The sequence below is a fragment of the Neolamprologus multifasciatus genome, chromosome 6 (assembly GCF_963576455.1).
Source record: "Neolamprologus multifasciatus chromosome 6, fNeoMul1.2, whole genome shotgun sequence".
Taxonomy (NCBI): domain Eukaryota; kingdom Metazoa; phylum Chordata; class Actinopteri; order Cichliformes; family Cichlidae; genus Neolamprologus; species Neolamprologus multifasciatus.
The window spans coordinates 17464427-17485510 of record NC_140444.1 but is presented as its reverse complement, the minus strand read 5'-3'; the positions used below and the strand labels follow the sequence as shown (position 1 = coordinate 17485510).

The window sequence follows — 21084 nt, the reverse complement described above, 5'->3', positions numbered from 1 at the left end:
TGTAGAACCCTCTTCAGACTGATTTCAACTGCTGACAGCCAGCAACCTCAGGGAACCACTCACCAACCTGTCAGGGAACCTACAGTTTTCCCTTATGACCCAAGGCTGCCAGGAGTCACTGACTGATTTCTAGGCCTTTGTGACTGAGGCCTTAGTCTCTTCATGAGTCAGCATGGACTGAATCTACTCTGCAACTACTGGATGATGCAGAAAATTCTCACTGCAGACAATGACTCTGGTAAGCTGCTCAGCAATTCATGAGTAATGACTGATAAATGAGTGGTAGCACAAGACTTTTGCACTATATTGTATTTGTCCTATGTTAGGCAATGCTGTGATATATATGTGTAGCCCCTCAAACTACATATCATCCTTAAAGGAGTACAGTATCAACTTCGGCATCTGATCTATTACTTTGCTGTCAGACGCTTGATGGATAGCAAAAATTAAATTGATGCGACAGATAAATGGGTGATGTCGTGTAAGTTGCAGTCTATGTATCCTCCAGTGAGAAGGTGGATTTTGTTTCGTATTTCTTGAGGTATGATTTTCAGATACCGTTCATCTGCTATAGATAGATTTTTAGGTTTCCCACTTTTATCCTCCACTCCGCAGTTGTTTTTTAAGGATGAGCAAAGAGATTCTCCAAAATCTCCAGTTTTTACTCACTGAAATATTGCAGTGAGTGGTGTAAACAGATTACATGTGCAAAGATTTCACTTTGTTAATATAATACTGTTTTTCTTCTTTTTAGAAGTGATCTAAATATTGTTGGCATAAGCGGGCTTGTGCTGGCATTGTGGGGAAAATATCTAAAGTAAGTTGTCAGTGAACATTTTTCAACTTATCTGATACGTTCATTAAATTTTTTGCCTCATTTGGACCAAAAACACGTGCGTCAGACCGTGTCCCATTTTACATGCAAACTGTAGGAGACAGGTCTGAAAATTGAGCTGCAGCTGTGGGCTTTTAAAAACCAAATCTCTAAACTCACCCTGAAAAAACTACCTGGACGTCATTACAGATTTAATTAACTCCTTTCCATTTGCGATTCACTACGAAAGACCAGCTTCAGGCTTTGTTGTTTCACGACACCTCAGATTAGACTGGGCTGCCTTGATTTTTAGCTTTGAGATTCAGGCACTCATGTCCTCATACAGTACCTAAATTCAGCTGTCGAAGGCCAGAAGAACGACTGTCAAGCAGGATTATTTCAAGGCAGATTTATTCCCTATCACAGCCTCCATCTGTTAGACTGGTAAAGGGTTAAATGTACAGATAGGCTAGGAAAATAGGGACATCAATCAAATGCAGACTGCCACGGTACGTCACGAAGACAAAGTGAGCGAGAGAGAAAAGTATGTTTAAAGCTCTAATAGGATGGGATTCGTTTTACAGAGAGAGAATGAATAGAGTAATCATTACTGAAGCGTGCCTGTTGTTTTAGCCCCATCCAAATCCAGTCACTTCTTTTCTTTACTGTGCAAACCTACAAAGTAACCCTAACATGCCCAAATAAAAACAATCCAAAAAAAGGTAATGCCACAGATATAATCTGAATTGGGGCCGGCGGCTCCAACTGACAAGAAAAGTCTTGTTCAGACTTTTCTTTGCTCTTGTAAACCACCTGTATCACTGCAGTACAAGTGCATCAGCATCAATTGTGGAAGTTACATCAGACATATGGAGCATTTTTGTTGCGGTGACACTACACAAATGGGGCCGACACTCCCGCCTGTGTCATTTGTGAGACTGATTGCAGACATCTCCTGCACAAATTGGCTTTCCACGTTACAGATGCCCTGTGTTAATGATTATATTCTGCACATTTTCTGGAAATGAGTAAATGAAGAAATAGGATTTAAAAATGAAAGTGACAAAAACAGGAAAGCTGATGAGCTATAAGTGATAATAGGCATACATGCAGTTTGTTATTGTAGTTTGCGCCTTAATTCTCTTGCCTTTCTGGATTTGAACTAATTGCAAAAGGGGGCATTACGGTGGTAGCCCATTATCCCCTCATGTACAACTAGCAAGTATAATGGGATACCTGGTGCACGCAGGATGAAAGGACAGCACCCATAAAACCACAAACTGGGAATGAGAACAATCGCATGAGGAAACAGAGTGCACCCTTGGCTCAAAAAATCATCAGCTGCAACAGATTGGCAAGGACACGCATCACTGTACAGCTAGCAGTTGGCCTTACTAATGTCAGACAAAGTGGCCAAACAAGTCCGGAAGATAATTTACTTCTCCGATCATGTCTGCCTTACAAGAAGTCCACACATGCTTCTCTGAAAAGAATGCCTATTTTAAGATAGAGAGGGTGTATAATTGCAGTAATCAATCAGGGAGCAGTGAATCAGTTTTCAATGGCAGAGAGAGCTAGGTCTGCATAAAAAAACGAGTTTTTTGTTTTTTTTTTATCCCGAGGAGATACAAAAGCAGCTTGTTCTTCTTATACAAAGAAGTTTACATTTCTTTCAAATGGACAAACCACGAAGCCACAGCACAGCAGCCCATTCATCCATGTGCTGTATTACTGCCCACCTGACAGACAGTTTTTCACCCAAGAGAGGCTGACGTTAAACAAGCACAAAGTGCAAGCTGCAAGGCCCCTGTATGGGTTTAAAAAAACACAGTAAGAAGTATTGAATAGAGCAACAAAAGACTGGGCAAAAAAAAAAATCACCTTTAAGACAAGCAGACCATTTATGAGAAATAGTATCTGGATGCTGTATGCCTCTAGGTACCTTGTTTGTGGCGCAGACAACTGCTGTAATCTCCCCAAACACAGGCAAAGAGGCTATTATCACTGAACACCAGCATGCTCGATGTATCCACATGCATGCACAGACACACAGCTTAAGTCCCAACAATAGATCTGAAAGACCTCATTAGTCTCCAGAGCCACAGTTGAGTGCGGGCCAGGACCAACTCTGTCGCCCTATTATGCCAATACCAACACATGGCACACACTGAATTAATGGCTAAATGGAAGCGTGCAAATGGTTTGGTGCATAATGGGCCTACCTGCAACTGTCACAGTTTCATTACAATGAAGTACTGGAAAGGGAAATAAAGCCAAGGACAAAGTATGAGATCAGTTTATTATTTGCTCGCATCATCTCAATATAGACTGTAATGCATGTGGAGGAGTCTCGTTTAAAAGACTGAATGCGATAAAGAGGACAAGCATGTCTAGTGCTGTTTTCACCAGTTTCTGAGAAATCGAGTGGCTTGCTCTAAAGTTTGAAATAAATTAAAGGCTTCAGCAGGAACAACAGATTAGACATCTACTGTCTGAGAGGGAATTGACTGGTTACAGTACCTGATGAGAACTAAGTTACTGATGCAGGAAAACCTCTCCGTTTTATGGTCCTGGGTCTTGAGCCAGCATTTTGTGTTTTTGGATTTCTAAGTTGCGTTGATTATCGCTTATCTTCTGTTTGATTCTTAGTTTGTTTATTCAGTTTTCAGCTTTGTGCTTTTGTTCCAGTTACTGTTTATGATATTTACCCTGCCTCCCTCGTGTCCATTGTGCATAGTTAAGTCTCTGTCACTGATGTTCTCTTGTTTAGCTCTTCCTGCGTCATAGTTTGGAGTTTTCTAGTTTTGTGTATCTTTATATAGTTCTATATTCTGTATTGTTGACATTCAGGCTTTCTGTTATGATGTTGTAGCTCTGTTCCATGATCTGTGCCTTAAGTTAATGGGAGGTTGTTCATCCCCTTCTGTATCTCCATTCTGTTCCCTTGTGTCTTTTAGTCTTGGTTTCTGTGTTTGTTACTTCCTGTTTTATTTTGATAGTCTCTCGTCTTGAGTGCATTATGTTCAGTTTTGCTTCCCTTGTTGCTTTAAGCCCCTTTTCTATTAGTACCTACTCAGATCGACTCACCACAGCTCAAATCAGATCGACTGTTTTTTTTATACCACCTAATGTGCGTGGTTGTTGTTATAGCAACACGTCCAAGCCCATGTGACGTAATTAGTATATGAGACCAATGCTAAAAATTAGAGGCAACGATATACCTGCTGCTTGGTCTGTGACTTCTCGGTCCAACGCGTTGTTTTTTGTAGCCATTTCCCTCATTGCTGGGTTTCAAGAATGGTGGTTTTAATTTCTGTGAACGAGATGCTCTTATACCTCATCAAGTGACGCCACTGACCAGTCAATCAGTCGAATGCTGTCTGACAATGTTGCATTTCAGTACTTGCTCGGATCGCTTGGAACACCAGCTAAGCAGGTACTATCTCCTGATGGAAAACCCTGAAAACTGTGGCAAATTGATCAGAGTAGGTACTAATTGTTTCTACTAGTACCTAATTCATTGTTTCTAACAGCAATAAAACTGTCTCTTTTAGTTAATCTCTTGTCTCCTATAGTTAGTCCTACTCTTCCTGCCACACAGCAAACCTGACATCCTGTTTGATTTTTGATCCTCTCCTGTGTCATGTACATTGTATTTAGTTTTGCTTCCAATTCCAAGTTTTCCCGATTAGTTACAGCTGTGTTTCCATCTCCATAATTACCTTGTATGTGTTTACAACCCTTGTTTCCCCTTATTTTTTGCCGTATCATCCTTTTCCTGTACTGTTACTGCTCCTGTCGTCTCGTTTCATAGATCTCTGTGTGTATGTCTAGAGGTCCTGTGATTCCTTATGGACCAGGTTTCCTTCTTTAATAAAGCTTTTTTTCATTTGACACCAACCTATGAGTTTGCATTTGGGGTCCTCCATCACTAAACCTGACATCCAGCTGCTTTTTTGCAGACATAATTGCACAAACATGCAAACACATGTTTCTGCAACTTGTTGTGTTTCTAGTTTGGTCTTTTCGACTTCCTGTATCTATTGCCAGCTGCTTTAAACTAAGTCAGAGGTCTTCAACAGTTCACACATGTGAACTGTTAAGAGCTCCTTTTTTGAACGAGCAGCAAAGTCAGTACAAGAAGAGGAGGGGCTGCAGAGGTGTTTCGATTTCACTCACATTTGTTTCGATTTACCTCACTGACTAGCTGATTAGGTTTAGGAGAAGGTCAGGGTTTGGTTTAAAAAAATAAATAAATAAGTTCACAGAAATAAATCCACACTGTAATGGTGAAGGTCACCAGTCGGTTGTGCCAAGTTGGGAAAGACACTGGGCCATTAAAAGCTGAACTGATCGGGTTTTCATCTCCATGACTTGCCACAAAATCATGCACCAAGCCGTATATCCTGCATTTATAAACATTTATGGAAGAACGGTGTCGGTTTTGAGAGATCACTGGTTTGGTAGTTGGATGGCACCACTGCAACATATCAGTCTCTAAAATCTATTTCTTCTTAGATAATCCACGATCAACTATCAGTAAAGTTAAAGAGTGTTGTCGTGGAGTGCTGAGGTGCATAGTACATAAAAGTCACAAGTCCTTTAGGTGTGTATATGGGTCCATTACTTTTGCCATATATGTAAGGTTTTCCAGGCTGGTCCTCTCCTCAAACTAAAACCTCAGGTCAGAGTGGTGCTACTTGATTTCTTATGTTAAGGAACTGACCAAAATCTTAAAAAAAAACCTGATGTGGCAGTAGCACGCCACTGTTAAAGGAGACATTAATGTCAGTGGTTTGGAATATTTACAACACAGTAATCCCAGTTTACTGATGAAAACTTACATCAAATGCAAAATTTATTTTCCTCCCGGAGTAGAAATTATTTGAAAAGCAAAATGTTCACCCCAGTCTTATGACAGCTCATAAAGCTATTTGTTACTGTGCAGGAGTGACAACATAATTTTTAACTGATTTCCAAGAGGGGCTTTTTACTACTTCTTCCTCCCAGCTTCCTGTCGTCTTTCCAGTGACTCAGGTGTTAGAGCGGTTTAAATACCAATCGGGCTGATCCCTGATTCTCCAGCCACATGCCCAATAATCTTTAAGCAAGATACCGAACCCCGAGTTACATCCATGAGTGCGAGTTTGTGTGTGTGACTGTAAGAAAGATAAAAAGGATGAGTGTGTGTGTGTGTGTGTGTCTGGGTCAATGAGACCTGCAGTAGAAAGTGCTTTGAGTGCTGAATTGAGTAGAAAGGCGCTATATAAGTACCATTCCATTTATACCCATGAAGGATAAAACCCCAAAAATATATCTTTATAAAACTGCTTCAAGCATGATTTTGTACTTGCATTCCTGAGATTATTCCCTGAAGGAACTCATCACACAGGTAAACTGGAAGATAAAATATTTTCCACAAGCTTCAACTAAACATAACCACAAAGTTTTGGCTTCTTGCTCTCAGCAAATTCTTTTTTGTTTGTCTAAACCTAACTAACCACTGAATGAAAACAAAATTTAAGTATAAAACTCTCAAAGCTGAAGATCTTGTGACTTTTGCCTACACATCCAACAACACGTACTGCTCAAGGCTGACCTTGCAGCTCTTTCAAAGACTGGAACCGCAACAAATTTGGTCCATGAGCACAATTCAGTAATTTAAGTATCACAGCTGTTGTTTGCGTGAATCTACACCGATTAAATGAATCTAAATCAGAAAAACGGGGCAATTTTTAATGGTTTGTGTGACTGCACAGTTCAAAATAAAATCCAGCCGCTTTAAAAATTAGAACTTACGCCACTGAAAGGCAAATCACTTTTCCTCTTAGTCTCGCTGGCCTGTTTTGGATCCTCTCTGCATTTTTAACCTTTTTTTAGCATTAATCTTTTCATCTTTCAATTCAAAACCTCACCCACTGCCACATCCTTAGCAGACATGACCTTTTCTCTTTCAGCTCTGCTTTTGTCAGACTCAGAAATAATCATTGCTTTCCTCTATCTCACACTAACTGCTTTTATACAGTACGTAGAGGGAAATGTATAAGCAAGTGGTTGCCGTGCCAACCGTATCCACTGCATTCACCCCCTCGTGTGTGTGTGACTGACAACAAGCAGAAGAAGAATAAAGGTTTAAGGAGAACGAGCCAAGTGAGCGGTAATCACTGAGAATGAGAAACTACTGAGATTTCCTGAAAAACTGTGTTCAGCATCAAATGCATTAACCCCCACACACGCACGCACACACACATTTCTCTCTCATGCGTCGCATTTCCTCAGCAGTGCTTTTACATGACTCTCACACTCTTATCAATCCTTTTCGCCTCTGTCACTCTCAGCCTGTGGCCTCTGTCTCCCTGTCAGCTGCAAAATGCGATAATTATAGGTTAAGCAAACTCCTCTTCCTCCTTCACACCCACACACGTTGTGTTATGTCATAACCTTCAACACCCCCCCTCACTTGTTTATTCTGTTCGCTCTGTCTTCATCTCTTCAGTATCATCTCTTCATTGTATTCTTTCTCTACGCAACGTCCATGCAACTGTCTTTTAGAGAGGCGGGGAAGAAAAGGCTGCGTAGGCCCTGAGTGTTTCTCACTGGAGAGAGCTCCTTCTTGCAAGGACATTAAAGCAGCTCTCTTTGATTTGGAGCATTCATTTGATTCTTTGTTTACTCAAATTGAGAGGTATCCTTGATTGAAAATGTTCTTCAAAGCAACAAGTCAAGGCACAAGATGCGATTTCCAGATTATATTAAACTCACTTGCTGTTTTGGGGGATTTTATGATCCATAATAAACATATTCCAGCACAGAATCAGTTCAAGCAGGCACAAATTCAAGCCACAACAGCCATAACATAATCTAATGGATTGCTATTTAAGTTGTGGTATTTTAAGTCACTTTAGCCTGCCTACAGTTGATGCATATCTGCAAGCTACTTTGCAACCCACCTCCACTCCAGCTTCTTGTTTTCATGCTGTGTCTAACTTAATATCTGTTGTTGTTTTTGATGTCTGCTGTGTTCTGTGCTGGGTCTTGCTGCTATTCGTGGCAGCAACCCCTGGCCTAACCGAGCTGCTGAAGCTCAACCTGAGCATCAGAATAGAGGGATTTAAGTGAATCTGGATGTCGCAAGGTTGTTGGTGCCAGGCGGGCTAGTCTGTTTTTAACAGTAATTCAAAAAACAGCCTCACTACAACCAAAGTATGCAGAAGAGCACTGAATTTAAAAAATACTGGACCATGAAGCAGATGGGCTTCAGCAGTAGAAGAACGGGACACTCGATCTAAAAGTCTCACAAAACTGGTCTACAGAAAATTTGAAAAACATTGCCTGGTCTGATGGATCTCTATTTCTGCCGCAACATTTAGGTGGTAGGGTGAAAACACGGATCCATCCTGCCGTGTAGCAACTGTTCAGGTTGGTGGTGGAGAATTTACATGTTCACAATGCACACGAGAGCTGCTAATGTGAAGTCTTTAACTGCAGCAGTTTTAAGCAATCTATCTGTAATTTTTTTAATGATTATTTTCATCTCTGAAAAATTGCAAGTATGCAGTAGAGAAAAATGTGCTATTTATTGCATGATAATATTTACAGTTTTTTTTATCGGGGTTTTTTATTAAGTATGAGCATACAGTGTTTTGACTTTTATGTGGTTTTAAAAAATTATGGGCAATGGAGCTTTTCCGAGCCGGCCCGAATCCCTGATTTAATTGCTGTAATTTCCTTAAAGTCCTCACCAGCCTCTAACATAATGCAGTACTGCAATAAAACTTTCAGGACTTTTAAAAATGTACAATACACTTTAAAAAACACACTCAACTTATTCCACTAATAGATATGTGACTGGGAGGTAAGATTTGTTTTTCCAAACTATAACAAGGTCAACAGAAACTTTTGCACTTGGTAACAAACAATGTGTTGAATCTACTGTGCGCCCCACAGCGAGCATGCATCTAAAAGTTAATTTAAAAAAAACTAAAAACAAATTTTTTAAAAACTCCTCCTGCACGCTTGTACGGACCCCGCCATTCGTCTGTGAGAAACTTAAAAGGCTATTAACACTACATCTTTGAGGCTACATTTCAAAGCTGTTCTTCCATTTCGGGGTTATGGATTCTACTTGTGCAGCCCAGTTTGTGCCAAATCTCGTGTATCTCAGTCCCACAGAGATGTTTTTTTGACTTATTATGTACTCTTTTGTTTCCCACTGTGAGTGCTTTGAACATTGAGTCGACTCGCTGTCAGGAGCTCCAATGTGACGTCAGGCTCGGAGGGCTGGGGGGGGGGGGGGGGGGGGGGGTGTCTATTAACAGCAAAATCAATCAGTCGAGAGGCTGGTTTGGAATAAGAAGCAGCACCGAGCACTAGGGATGGGTATCGTTTAGGTTTTATCTGATACCGGTGCCAAACCGGTACTTTTGAAACGGTGCCGGTGCTTAAACGGTGCTCAAACCGGTGCTTAAAGAATGGAGAACACAAAATTGGTCCAAAAACCTCTCATGTTCAGCTGTTTTTTTTGTAAAAAGATAACAATGTTAGCCTTTTCTGCAGCTATAGGGCATATATGGTATCACTCTTGGCTGGAAGCAGCTTAAACAATGGAAAAAACAAAAACTTTGTCCAAAAACCTCTCATGTTTAACTGTTTCCCACTTTTTATTTGGTCATTTTAGCCTTTTTGGCCAGGGTGAAGGGAGTATCTGCCATCAAACAAGAAGACAGCCGCATGTAGCTATGATGATGTTTGCTAGTTCACCTTACATGCATTAATGTAATAACGTGGTTAGCCTACTCAACGTAAATTATACACGAACAACATTAAGCTACTCACGCAGAGAAGAACGGCTGCTGCTGCATCATCATCCTCATCATTTCTGCTACACTGGCAGGGCTAGGGGCCAGGACTCTACTCTTCAGCTTTTTGGGGGATGTTGCTAACTCTTCGTCCGATAACAGGCACCACACCTGCAGTAGATGCGCTCGGTGTGAGGTCTCGCAGCAAGCTATCAAATACGGCGCATTTTTCGGCTTTTAAAAAAAACGCTATGCGTCGCCAGGTGTTTCATCGGATTTCAGGTGTTACCTCCTTTCCACAGTATCAGCTTAAAGCACTTGTTGCAGGCTGCTGAGTTTGCATCTTTTGCTGTGAAGTACAGCAAGACTTTTGACCGCTTCGCCTTGGGCATTTTTAACCTGTAGCTCTGCTCTAAAAGAACGTACGTACCTGGACCCGCCTACTATCCCCGGAAACGTAAAATGATTGGCTAGAATTCAAAGTGTATCACATCTCAGGAAAAAAAAGCACCGAAATAAAGCACCGAAATGTGCGCTGCTTTTCGGTCTGGTTACTACCGTTTATATCAGAACCGGTGCCATCATGGCACCGGATACCGGTACCCATCCCTACCGAGCACCGAGGGGCTGATGCAACATAAAAAGTACAAGGACAAATTAACAAATAATACTACTGATAGACTTCACACTAATAAAAAAAAAACCAGTTCATTATCTCAAAAAATGATTCAGCTATTTGTTTTCTTTCAGTGAATTTTGACTGGAATTATTGCAGCTGATATGATTAATCTAGAAACCTGCACGGGAATTATATTATTAGTCGTAAGTACATTACTCTAAATTGTATCTAGGAGACATTATTCTACTGCAGGATGAGGTATATCTCTTTTCCCTTCACCTTAATATTTGTTCCCGATTATAGTGGACTGTGGATCAAAGCAGTGATGTACTCAGCCGAGTTCTCCTACCTTAGCAGCCATGACCATGGCAGATCCTCCTCTGATGCCCAGTATGGGGATGTGTGTCTGCGCAGAAATGAAGTCCAGGATCTGAGCGATGGCCTCCTGATCTGTGTCATCACCGAACACGACGCCTTGCAGTGGGTTCCTTGTCATTTGAGCGCAGATCCGATTGATGATACTTTTGGGGTCGGTCTCGTTCATGGTGACCACCTCGACTTTGGGAGGATACGGGATGTGGAGGAAGTCCTCCTTCTCAAGTCCAGCCCCCAAGGCTACTTCACTAGAGTTGCCCACCAGGATGACAGCAATGCTGAGCGAGTTGATCAACTTGGGACTGATGGGGGGAAGTGCTGGAGAGCCGGGGGAGTAATGCGGAGGGATAACTACACCCCTCTGGTTGCTGCCTCCCCTCTGGCCTCCTTGTCCCCCTGGGGAACCTCCAGGCCCAGTTCCTGGACCTCCGCCCCTGCGGGACTCGCAGACGGGCAAGAGGACAATGGAGAGGAGGAGCAGAGAGAAGGACAGAGAGAGGAAAGGCAGCGTCAGCCGAGGGCACGGATAAGGGTGAAAGGATGACCGGTCTGGAGGAGGAGAGGGAGGATGGGGGGGGGAGGAAGAGGGGGAGACCAAGTGCTTGTCCTGAAGATGGGAGTGAGAACGGTGGAGGCTGACAAGCATTGTGGAGGAGTGTAAATGCCGTCCCTGGAGGCAAAGAGAACAGAGAAAGAAAGAGAAGATAAATGCAAAACATCTAAAAAATGAAGTTTAACACTTTAAACATGAACTGAAATATAAATGAATTAATACACAACAGTGATGATGCAAAACACGACCACCTGCAGAAAATGAAAGTAACCACAGCCCATATGGACATATCAGATCACAGTACATTCAGAAAAACAGTCAATGACACATCAATTTGCAAAACAGGTCATGAACAGCCTGCAAAGTTTATCATCATCATGTTCTCATTTTTTCAGCTTTGCAAAAAAACATAAGAGAAACTTCAACAATATAACTCAGTTTACCTGTCGGTTTGCTGTAATTATAAAGAAACATTACTGTCATAAAACAAAAATGCGTTGGCACGGCTTCTCGAATTAGCCATCCTACTTCGGTGGTATGGCAGAAAGGACGCTGTAAAACTGACAATAACGCAGATAATAATTCCTGGAGATAAATCATTCTGCTCTTGGGATGTGATCTTTTCTTGCAACCGAGCGCTTCCTGATGCAAAATACAGGAAAAAGCCAAAAGGTGTAGCCTAATTCGCTGCAATTCCACCCAGTGAGCTTGATTGGACCCTTTTGTATGTTGATTCTGGCCTGCGAGTCAGCTTTTTGACACTCTTTTATTAAGCTTGTAAGCAGCTGGATCTCACAGTCAACATCTTGCATATTGAAGGTGTAAATACCTGAGCTGTTTTGGCATGGGTTGCCAAGGTCCTGCTGTTTGAGAAAGGACAACCCCTGGCAACAGGGCTAGGATTCAGTTCACCTCACAACTTAAGGACTTGAAATTGTGTCCAACATAATATTTTTTCCCCAAAAGTTTGCACAAATGTTCCTAAATACACTCCACAGTTTGCCGACATCTGTTTTCAGTCTCACTACAGCTTTCCTTTCAAACGGGCCATTAAGCTTGCCGGACATACACTATATTGCCAAAAGTATTCACTCACCCATCCAAATCACTGAATTCAGATGTTCCAATTATTCCCAATGTCTGCCTGCAGTATGCCAAGTTTGGTGGAGGTGGGATTATGGTGTGAGGCTGCTTTTACAAGTTGACCTCGCCCCTAATTCCAGTGAAAGAACTTTCAATGTTTCAGCACACCAAAACTTTTTGGACAATTTCATGCTCCCATATTTGTGGGAACTGTTTGGGAATGATCCCTTCCTGTTCCAACATGACTGCGCTCCAGTGCACAAAGCAAGGCCCACAAAGACATGGAGGTTTGCTGTTGAAGAACTTGACTGGCCTGCACAGAGTCCTGACCCCAGCCCAATACTGTGAGATTAGGCATCTCATCGAACGTCAGTGTCTGACCACACAAATGTGCTTCTGGAAGAATTAAAAATTCCCATAAACACACTCCTAAACTTTGTGGAAAGGCTTCCAGAAGAATTGAAGCAATTATAGCTGCAAAGCATGGGCCGACATTATATTGAACCCTATCAATTAAGAATGGGATGTCACTCGTGTGAAGGAAGACAAGCTGATATTTTTGGAGTTTTTGCCATTGTGGGTTGAAGCTGTTTTGGGCTAAAAGTAATGAGCCAGCAGAGTATTAAGTGCATCAATCAGTGGAGGTCATAATGATCTTAAATTATTTTATGGTATAACTTTTATATTTTGAAGATTTCCGTGTGTTATTGAGTGAACACATTATTTTCAACTTACTCAGTAATAAAGACAATCCCTGACTATCAAAGTGTGTTCTGTGTTAACACCATTAACAATACTTATAATAATAAAATGTTTAACAGTCAAAATGTCTCAAATCCAACATAGGGACCAAATTAAAAAAACAAACAAGAAGTATACTATATAAGAAAAAAGGAGATTATATGTTTTCAATATCAAGCCGTTAGCTTAGCCAGAGGTGCTTTTTTGTTTTAATCTGATGGATTGGAGCTTGCTTTGCTAATAAAACTAAAAATCTATTCTGTAATAATGCCTTTGCTCTTTGATTTATGTTAAGGATAAGGCTAATAAGCCCAGTTCTGGCCAGGCTATCAAAATACAGAAAATTTGACCCTTTAACCGCAGAACAAGCTAAGTGACCCATATAGCTGGAAATAAAACCTCACAGAGAGAGAGGGCTGTGAGCTCTCATAGAGCATCAAGTGACAACGCCACATCCATTACACTGTGCCGTGACTTCCTCGGAGGAACCCTGTGGCACACATCAAAGACAGAGCAGGAAAGAGAGGGAGTTTTGTGTGTTTGTGTGTGTGTAAGTGAGTGTGTGCGTCTCTGTTTTAAGGGAGTCATGATAGCACTGGGTGCATTTTGACAGATTGACAGCCTCACAGCTTCATGGACTTGCTGCCAGGCTAAGTGACCATTAGACACTCACTGAGTGTCTCTCCCTTCCTCGCTCCCTCTCGCTCCCTCACTGCTTCCACTGCTTTTCTCTCCTTAGCCCTCCAACTCTGTCTTTTTGGTCACTCCCTTCAACCCTCTGAGACCCATTTGCTGATCTTTGAAGTCAACTGCAGACCTGTTAGTCAGTATTATTGCCGTTATTCGCTGCTACTATTAGCACATGTACAAAGATCAGCGGAGACGAGCATGGAAGGAAGAGGGGCGAAGGGAAAGAAAGTGGGAGAGATAGAAAAGGGAGAGGCGGGGTGAAAGATGTAAGCAGAGGGAGGTGACAGGCAGGGAGAAACACAATTAGTCATAGCGTGATGTGAGAATTGTGGTTTCTGAGTGCGCACACATACAAGTGAACAGGGAGTGCAAATTTGGGCATATTTTCTGCACAGATAAAGATGAGGAATCCTAATGAGTATATGTTCATGCCTCTATTCTAAATTAAGCACCAAGGAGCACTTGAGGAGAGGGATAAATGAAGGGTAAGAGTAAAAAGCTTTGTCTCTCTACCTCCTTCACACAACACCTTTGATAATCTTTTATTTATCAAGCAGCCTGTATGTTGCGGAGCTGATACAGTCAGCACCGATAGCATAAAAGTCCAAAAAAACCAAAAGAGGGAGAGAGAAGTTGTGAGCACTACTGATGTCTGACAGAAACCAGCGAATCTGCGCTAAAAGAAAGAGGCCGAACCGCCTGGATGTGATCGCCACATACCAAAGAAAAAAACCAAACAGTTTGTCTAAAAGGTCTAATTACCACAGGTTTGTCAGGCTTAATTGCAGGTGCACATGCTAATTGTAAACGAGCTGAATTCGCCATGAAGACACCAGAGCCTAGAGAGAGAGAGAGGAGGAGGAGGAAGCGAGTGGGAGGAAGGCAGCAGAGAGAAGAGGAGAGAGAAGAGAGGGGCGAGAGGAGAGAATAAATAGAGACATACACAAAAGAGATGGAGGTGGAGGAAGGAACAGCAATAAGAAACCCAAAGGAGGGAGTGAAGGAGGGAGGCGTGGAAGGTGGAAGAAGGGAAGATTAAAAGAAGACATGATTACCATGAGATGATAAAAGAAGGACCAAGGGTGGGGAGGAGGTTAAAGAAATATTTTGGGGTCTATTTTTGTTTTGTAAAAGCTATAGTGTACAGTAAGTTGGATAAAAATGGCTGAACTTCTGAAAATGAGCAGATGAAATCACTCAAAGAGGGCAGTGGAGAGAAAGTATGAAAAAAAATGTTTAAAATCCCACAAGAAGTGTGACAGCAGCAGGAGAGGGAGAGAGAGCGGAGAGACGCACAGACTCATCCGGGTTCCTGTGTAACGGCAGAGCTCGGTTTCCATGGTAACAATTCAAATATGCCTCCACATAACACACCCTGACGGACAGGAAGATACACACAACTCGCACAGTACACTACATGCAGTGCGTGCCCTCTCCTAATAATACACAATTTACTTTTTATCTAAGCTGGCGCATATTGCCGGCGCCGACTCTCACTGACAAAAATAAAATACTTGTAACATAAAACAAACAGCACGAGGGCCCCTTCCGCGCAAACGTGTGCGCGCGCGCTCTCGCACATCCGCACAAACACCTGTGAGGTGAGTTAACGCGCTCCTGCAGACGGAGAAGATCCAGTCCTCCTTTTTTTCTTTTTTTTGACCGTACCTCACATTAAAAATGGATGTCCAGAAGTGCTACCGGCAAATAAACAGAAATAACACGATGGATGGGAGCAGCCAGCCGGCAACACCGAGCGGGAGCGGCTGTGACATGTGGACTAATCAGACCTTCATGCAACGTCTCCGCCGTCATTAACAGCCTCCCCCCAATTAATAACATTTAAACGCAGGGTGTCGAGAGTGGATTATTTACTCACAGCCTAATAGAACAAAACAGCATCAACAAATCCGAGCTGACATTTGAATCTATGTGCTCATGCGTGCCCATTACAGTGCCCGCACAGCAATTACAAAGAGAACATGGATAAGTGGTAATGGGCGCTAACACAAGACACTGCCATGAGTGCACTTCTTGTATCCAGTAATTTACTGCAGACGTGATTAAACGGCACGTGCAGACACAAAGCCCAAATGTGTGCTCCTTGGGTCAAACACGTTTCTGAAACCAACAAATTTTCGATACACCCCTCTGCCCTTTTGTCTCTCATTATGTTTCTCAGACAGGCATTGTTAAAGTTAAGCGAAACAGCTGTGGGGGAAACAGAGCCAGGTTTTATGGTGAAAACATGATCTGTATATAAAAGATGGCCTTAACAATGTCAAAAACTTGAATAATGGCCAATAGGGGGCGACTCTGCTGATTCCATAATTAAAAAAGCTTGAATATAGATGTCTATGACAAAAAATGTCCTATTGGTTCACATATTCTATTACTGTGTTCTTGAATAAGTTGGAAGTCTAACTTTCCAAGTCCAAGTTCTAATTTTAATCTGGAATTCTCCCGCAGCTTTTACCACTTGGAAAGTTAAAGCAACCCCAGCAACTCGGAGTTAGTATTCCAAGATGGCAGCACTGGACGTAAACAGTAGTAAAACTGCAAAACCTTTCATTTATATTGCCACTGTTGTGTATTTATGACTCACTAACTAAGCTATGCACAGAGCACTGACCAAGCTCTATCCACAAATGTCCTGTGCAGTGTTTTTAAGTGCAAATAAACAATTATTATGCTGTATTGCTAGTGATACCTGAATGGCTCTACATTGCTAAGAACCAACACAAATCCTGTTTTTCCTTGCTCTTCCTGCAATGTTCCGAGCTATCTGGAAGGCAGCATATACAACACAAAGGGCAACATTTGCAGGTGAAAAACAAAGCCAAAAAATGTAGTTCCAATAGGTCCCACTAGAGGCTGCCTCCAATGTGGATTCAGTTCTCATGTTAAAAAGTTTATAGCCAGGTACAAAAGATAAGATCAGAAAGAGTGAAAAGTGCAACACAATTCAGAGATGGAGAGAATTTGCCTTAAAAGTAAAAGTTGCACATTTTAAAACACGTTGGTAGTTCCAAGGAACAATTCTATTTTGAAGTCAATTTACCATTTGTGTCGCACTTTTCCAAGTTGTACTACTAGTACACAGTATTTACAGACAAGCATGAAAAACTACAAGCAACTATGGCAATCTGCTAGCAACCAAAGCAATCTCTTTGGAAGTTTTTTGTGTAGCACCTTCTTTGCATCCAGTTTAATCCAGTGAGCGCCAGGGACCACTGCCAGCCAGGCAAGGATAACACATTTTTCCCTAGCAACTGTCAGTTGTATCACATATAATATTGTGGACAACTCTTAGGCAATCCACACCTGCAGTACCCTGGGTTTCCCAGTCAAACTTGCTTTAAAAAGCCAAAATGGCAACAGTAAAAATGCTCAGCTTGAGGCTTCACTATATGACCTTGTTAACTAATGGGTGGTGGTTATGTCCATCTTTTATATACAGTCTGTTTGTGAGTGAAATAAAGATAGGACATTTTTCATTAAGAGCTATGTGTTGGTCCAAGCATGAGTGTAAATATAGGTCCAGAAATAGCTTCTTGCATTAGGTAACGCTATGTTAATTAGCCATGTGCTTATGTTGCTATTTGGTAATATGGAATTGATTATGTAAGTCTAGAGCAGGTGTGCCTCAGGTTAAGAGTGAATAGATTCATCATCAAGCCTGCAGTTGAAAAAATAATTTTTTACTTATTATGAGCAGAAGATAAGGAGTGTGGACCTGGAGAATGGTTAAATCCTTAATACATTCAGACATGTCATCCCTCCTGATTGAGTACGTGGCCTCATGTTTTCCCCAATGTGAGAAGATGAGTTTGTGCCCTTCCTACATGCATCAATACACACACGCACACCGTGAGGTTAATGTGCGCACAGCACCATCTGGGCTGAGCTAGATCATGCCAATAAGATGGTGCCATCAACCATATCGGCCTTAACATTTACAAAGAACATTGATCACAGAAGTCTGTCAAATGGCACAGACCACCAATTGAATAACCAGAGCTGCATAAGACATGCAACTGCACAAGCTCACCATCACAGGGCTCCAATCTTCCAGTGAAAAATCTACATGATCAATCAGTCCATCAATAGTTTGCTTTGATCAGCTTGTCCCCTGTCAATTCCCCCAATTTGTGAGGACTTTACTGGTCACATGTTTCCCATGGATACTGCAGTGGATTACAGACTCCAGGGTGTATGCTGCACAGGCTCTAAGCAGCCGTCTGAGACATTAAAACTCAAGCTGCCACTTTATTTGAAACATACGTAGGCCATCATTACCAGGCCCTGCTATATCGCTGGGGGCTTGATGTGGTGGGCTGAACTGTATAGTGATTGAAAGGCATTGTGGATAACATAAGCTGACAGGCATATCTATTAAGGAGCCCATTTACATTCAGTGGGTGGTCAGTTAAAGGTAAGAGTGGTACTTTTCTCATCCGAGCTGAAGCACACGCTGCATCAGACATGACTTATAAGTAACATCAAATTGCACTAAACTCGACGCTTTGGTGAATTAGAAAACTACTTGACTTCGAGGAATACACACAGTATGAGCCGACAGTCCAACAGCGGGAAAAAAATCCCAGCGTTGAGGGTTTTTATTTAATTTAAAGGTCTGGATTTCCCTCGGTGAGACGCAGCAGCAGGTGACAATGTTTGACATTTCTGCTTATTGTCGTAACTCCAACACAGCATCAATAATTCAAAACTGTACTCTATTAGCTGGTGGAGATTGGGAGACTGGTTTTTCAGCCACACAGGAGCAAATCAGCAACTGTCTCGCGTAGTAAATCTCAATGTCCAAAGGGGCCTTAAAACCACAGAAAGAAGCTAGTTTAAAATAGAGATGGACCGATCCGATATTACGTATCGGTATTGGTCTGATACTGACCTAAATTACTGGATCAGATATCGGAGAGAAATAAAAACTGTAATCCAATCCTTTAAATATCACAAAAGCACCTCACAAAACTTGCGACATGGCGTAACTCAGCTGATAACCTTAGCAGGTCGGGGCAGCATGCCTAACGTGATAGAGCGGCTTTGGGGTACCAGACCTGTTGGCGGTCTGGTTGAGCATTTGGAGCCTCGCTACCAAACCGGCATTTCATCTCCGAAAAAATTATCCAAGAGAGAAAAGGAAAGCAAGTGTGTAAGTTCATCTCTGACGTTAAGCTTAACAACCGATATATGGAGTGACTGCCTCTCTCCCCCTCCCTCTCCTGTTGCTACTTCAATCATGACACTGATCAATGATCAGCTGATCGGCTTTTCTGTCGCAACTCTCATCTCTCTTGTTTGTTTTTGGCCCACTTTGCAACAGAAAGAGGAAACCAGCGGATAAACAACAGCAGCATGTTTAAGCTTAATAAGCTGTTGTTAGAATTTATTTAATATTACTTTCTACACCAGGATCCTTTTTTACGTAGCTGACAGCTGGTAACCAGAGATGGGCAGTAACGTGTTACTGTAATCTGATTACGTTTTTCAAGTAACAAGTAAAGTAAGGGATTACTATTGCAAAAACGGTAATTAGATTACTGTTACAATACCTTGGTCACACTAGAATAAAAATAGGAGGGGAACTTCATGACTCTGATTGCATTGCTATAAGTAGCTGCCATAACCAGTTGGTCACCCAGAGATTGAGCTTGTAAGTTTGGCAATAATTCTGGTCATGTTTTATTTAAGGTAAATGTTGAACCCTTCAAAGCCGCATAGCAAGTAGTTGGTGAGTGTTTTACTTCCATGCAAAATCCACCTAAAGCACTTGAAAGGAGGAAACCTCTGTGCGACCAGTGTCACCAAGTGACACCAAGCAACCTCCTGCCAGGCATTTTTGCCTAGCGACTGGTCGTTGCCAGGCAGTCACTGACCGATCTCCAAGCTTGTGTGACTGGGGACCACAGTGAAAGTACCTATTGATCTTACGTTTTAGCTCAATGCTTCCATTCATGTGCTGGCGATATAATGTGTATTTTAACTTATTTTAACTTTATGCTGACATAATTTTTGTTATTTAAGCTACTAAACGACACATTGAAGTGAAATTCTGAAAATGGGTTTTGAGCGCTCACTCTCAGTTTCATTTTGAGGACAGTCATTTTCGGCATTTCAATGTCACAGCTATTTAAGATGTAGCCCTTTTTATTTTTAACAGAATTAGAAAACTGACTCACGAGCTGTTTCATAGATGGAAAAGACGTGTACTCCATGGAACAGCTTGTATTTCACCAAAGAGTGATGTGTCAGTCAGACTCATGTGACACCATTGTATTCACTCAGGTAATCAGACATCATGCAGCTATAATGACTCTCCTGCAGAGGTGGTGGAAGCTAACAAAAGTTCTATTTACATCCTCTATAATTATTCAATTCACTCTCACAAAGTCTCACAAAGTCAACTGTCAGCGAGGCCTGACTGTTAGCAGCAAAATACCCTGCCTTCCCACTGTACTGTTACAGTCATAACTGGATAAAAAGATACAGACTAAGCTGCTTTTGTTCACCGTGAAATCAAATGACCAGAACCAAATATGCCTCGGTCCATCTTTAAACGCTTCCCCACCACCCTGCTCTATCTGTGCCACTCCCGTTTACATTTTCCTAAATATTATTCACCCCTCTTAAACAGGAATCTAAACATTTTTTCAAAAGACAAAAGACCTTATTAAAACAGCCCGGTCCTTTCATTTTTCAGCCAATATTTCTCAAACATGAGCAAATAGTTTATTTGCGTGAACTATTTCCAGCTGTGGACGAATACTAAACACAAATAATAATTTGGTCCTCAAATGAGTATTTAAGGCTGCGGGATGGTGATTTAAAGACTAAAGAAAAACGTCAACAGCTACAGCTGTGTGGATATGCGTGTGTTCTTTTAAACTACAGCGGAGGGTCTGTAAAGAATAAACCATATAAACCACACCGCACTTGTTAATTGGTTTTTGCCTCATATCAGGAATGCATTGACCATTAGATAAATAAAGAGCCTCTTGCACTGAATCATGCTGACACTTTGGATGCTTCAAGATTTTAATTTAGTCACTGAGTGGGATGAGAGAGGCTGAGAGAAAGCAGATAAAAAGATATATAGTTTTGAAAAAGAAAGTAGACCCTCTGAAAGTTCTAAGGTTTTACATATTAAAGCAATAAAAATAAATGTTTCCTTTTCAGTTTGTAAAATACAACCTCAGACGAACAACAAAATATGGCCTATTATACCTAAGCCAAGAAGCAGAAGCAGTGTGTGAAATCTAAGTACACCTTCACTGCTTACATAAGAAACAAGAGGGTCAGTAACACCAAGGTGCTGCTAGTCAAATACACTTGATTACCTGATCATCAGCAAATGTGAGGACCTCCATAAAAGCAGCAAAAGCGGTTTTGG

At 41.7% G+C, this 21084-nt stretch overlaps 1 protein-coding gene across 9 annotated transcripts in view; it reads right to left on the bottom strand.

Moving 5' to 3' along the window:
• grin2bb (glutamate receptor, ionotropic, N-methyl D-aspartate 2B, genome duplicate b) overlaps positions 1-21084 on the bottom strand; it is a 141106-nt gene that overhangs the window by 97793 nt on the left and 22229 nt on the right. For all 9 annotated transcript variants that reach the window (XM_085161927.1, XM_085161920.1, XM_085161922.1 and 6 more), the window contains one exon: positions 10581-11276. In XM_085161927.1, coding sequence (XP_085018053.1) covers positions 10581-11276 — 696 coding nt within the window. The remainder of the gene's footprint in view (positions 1-10580; positions 11277-21084) is intronic.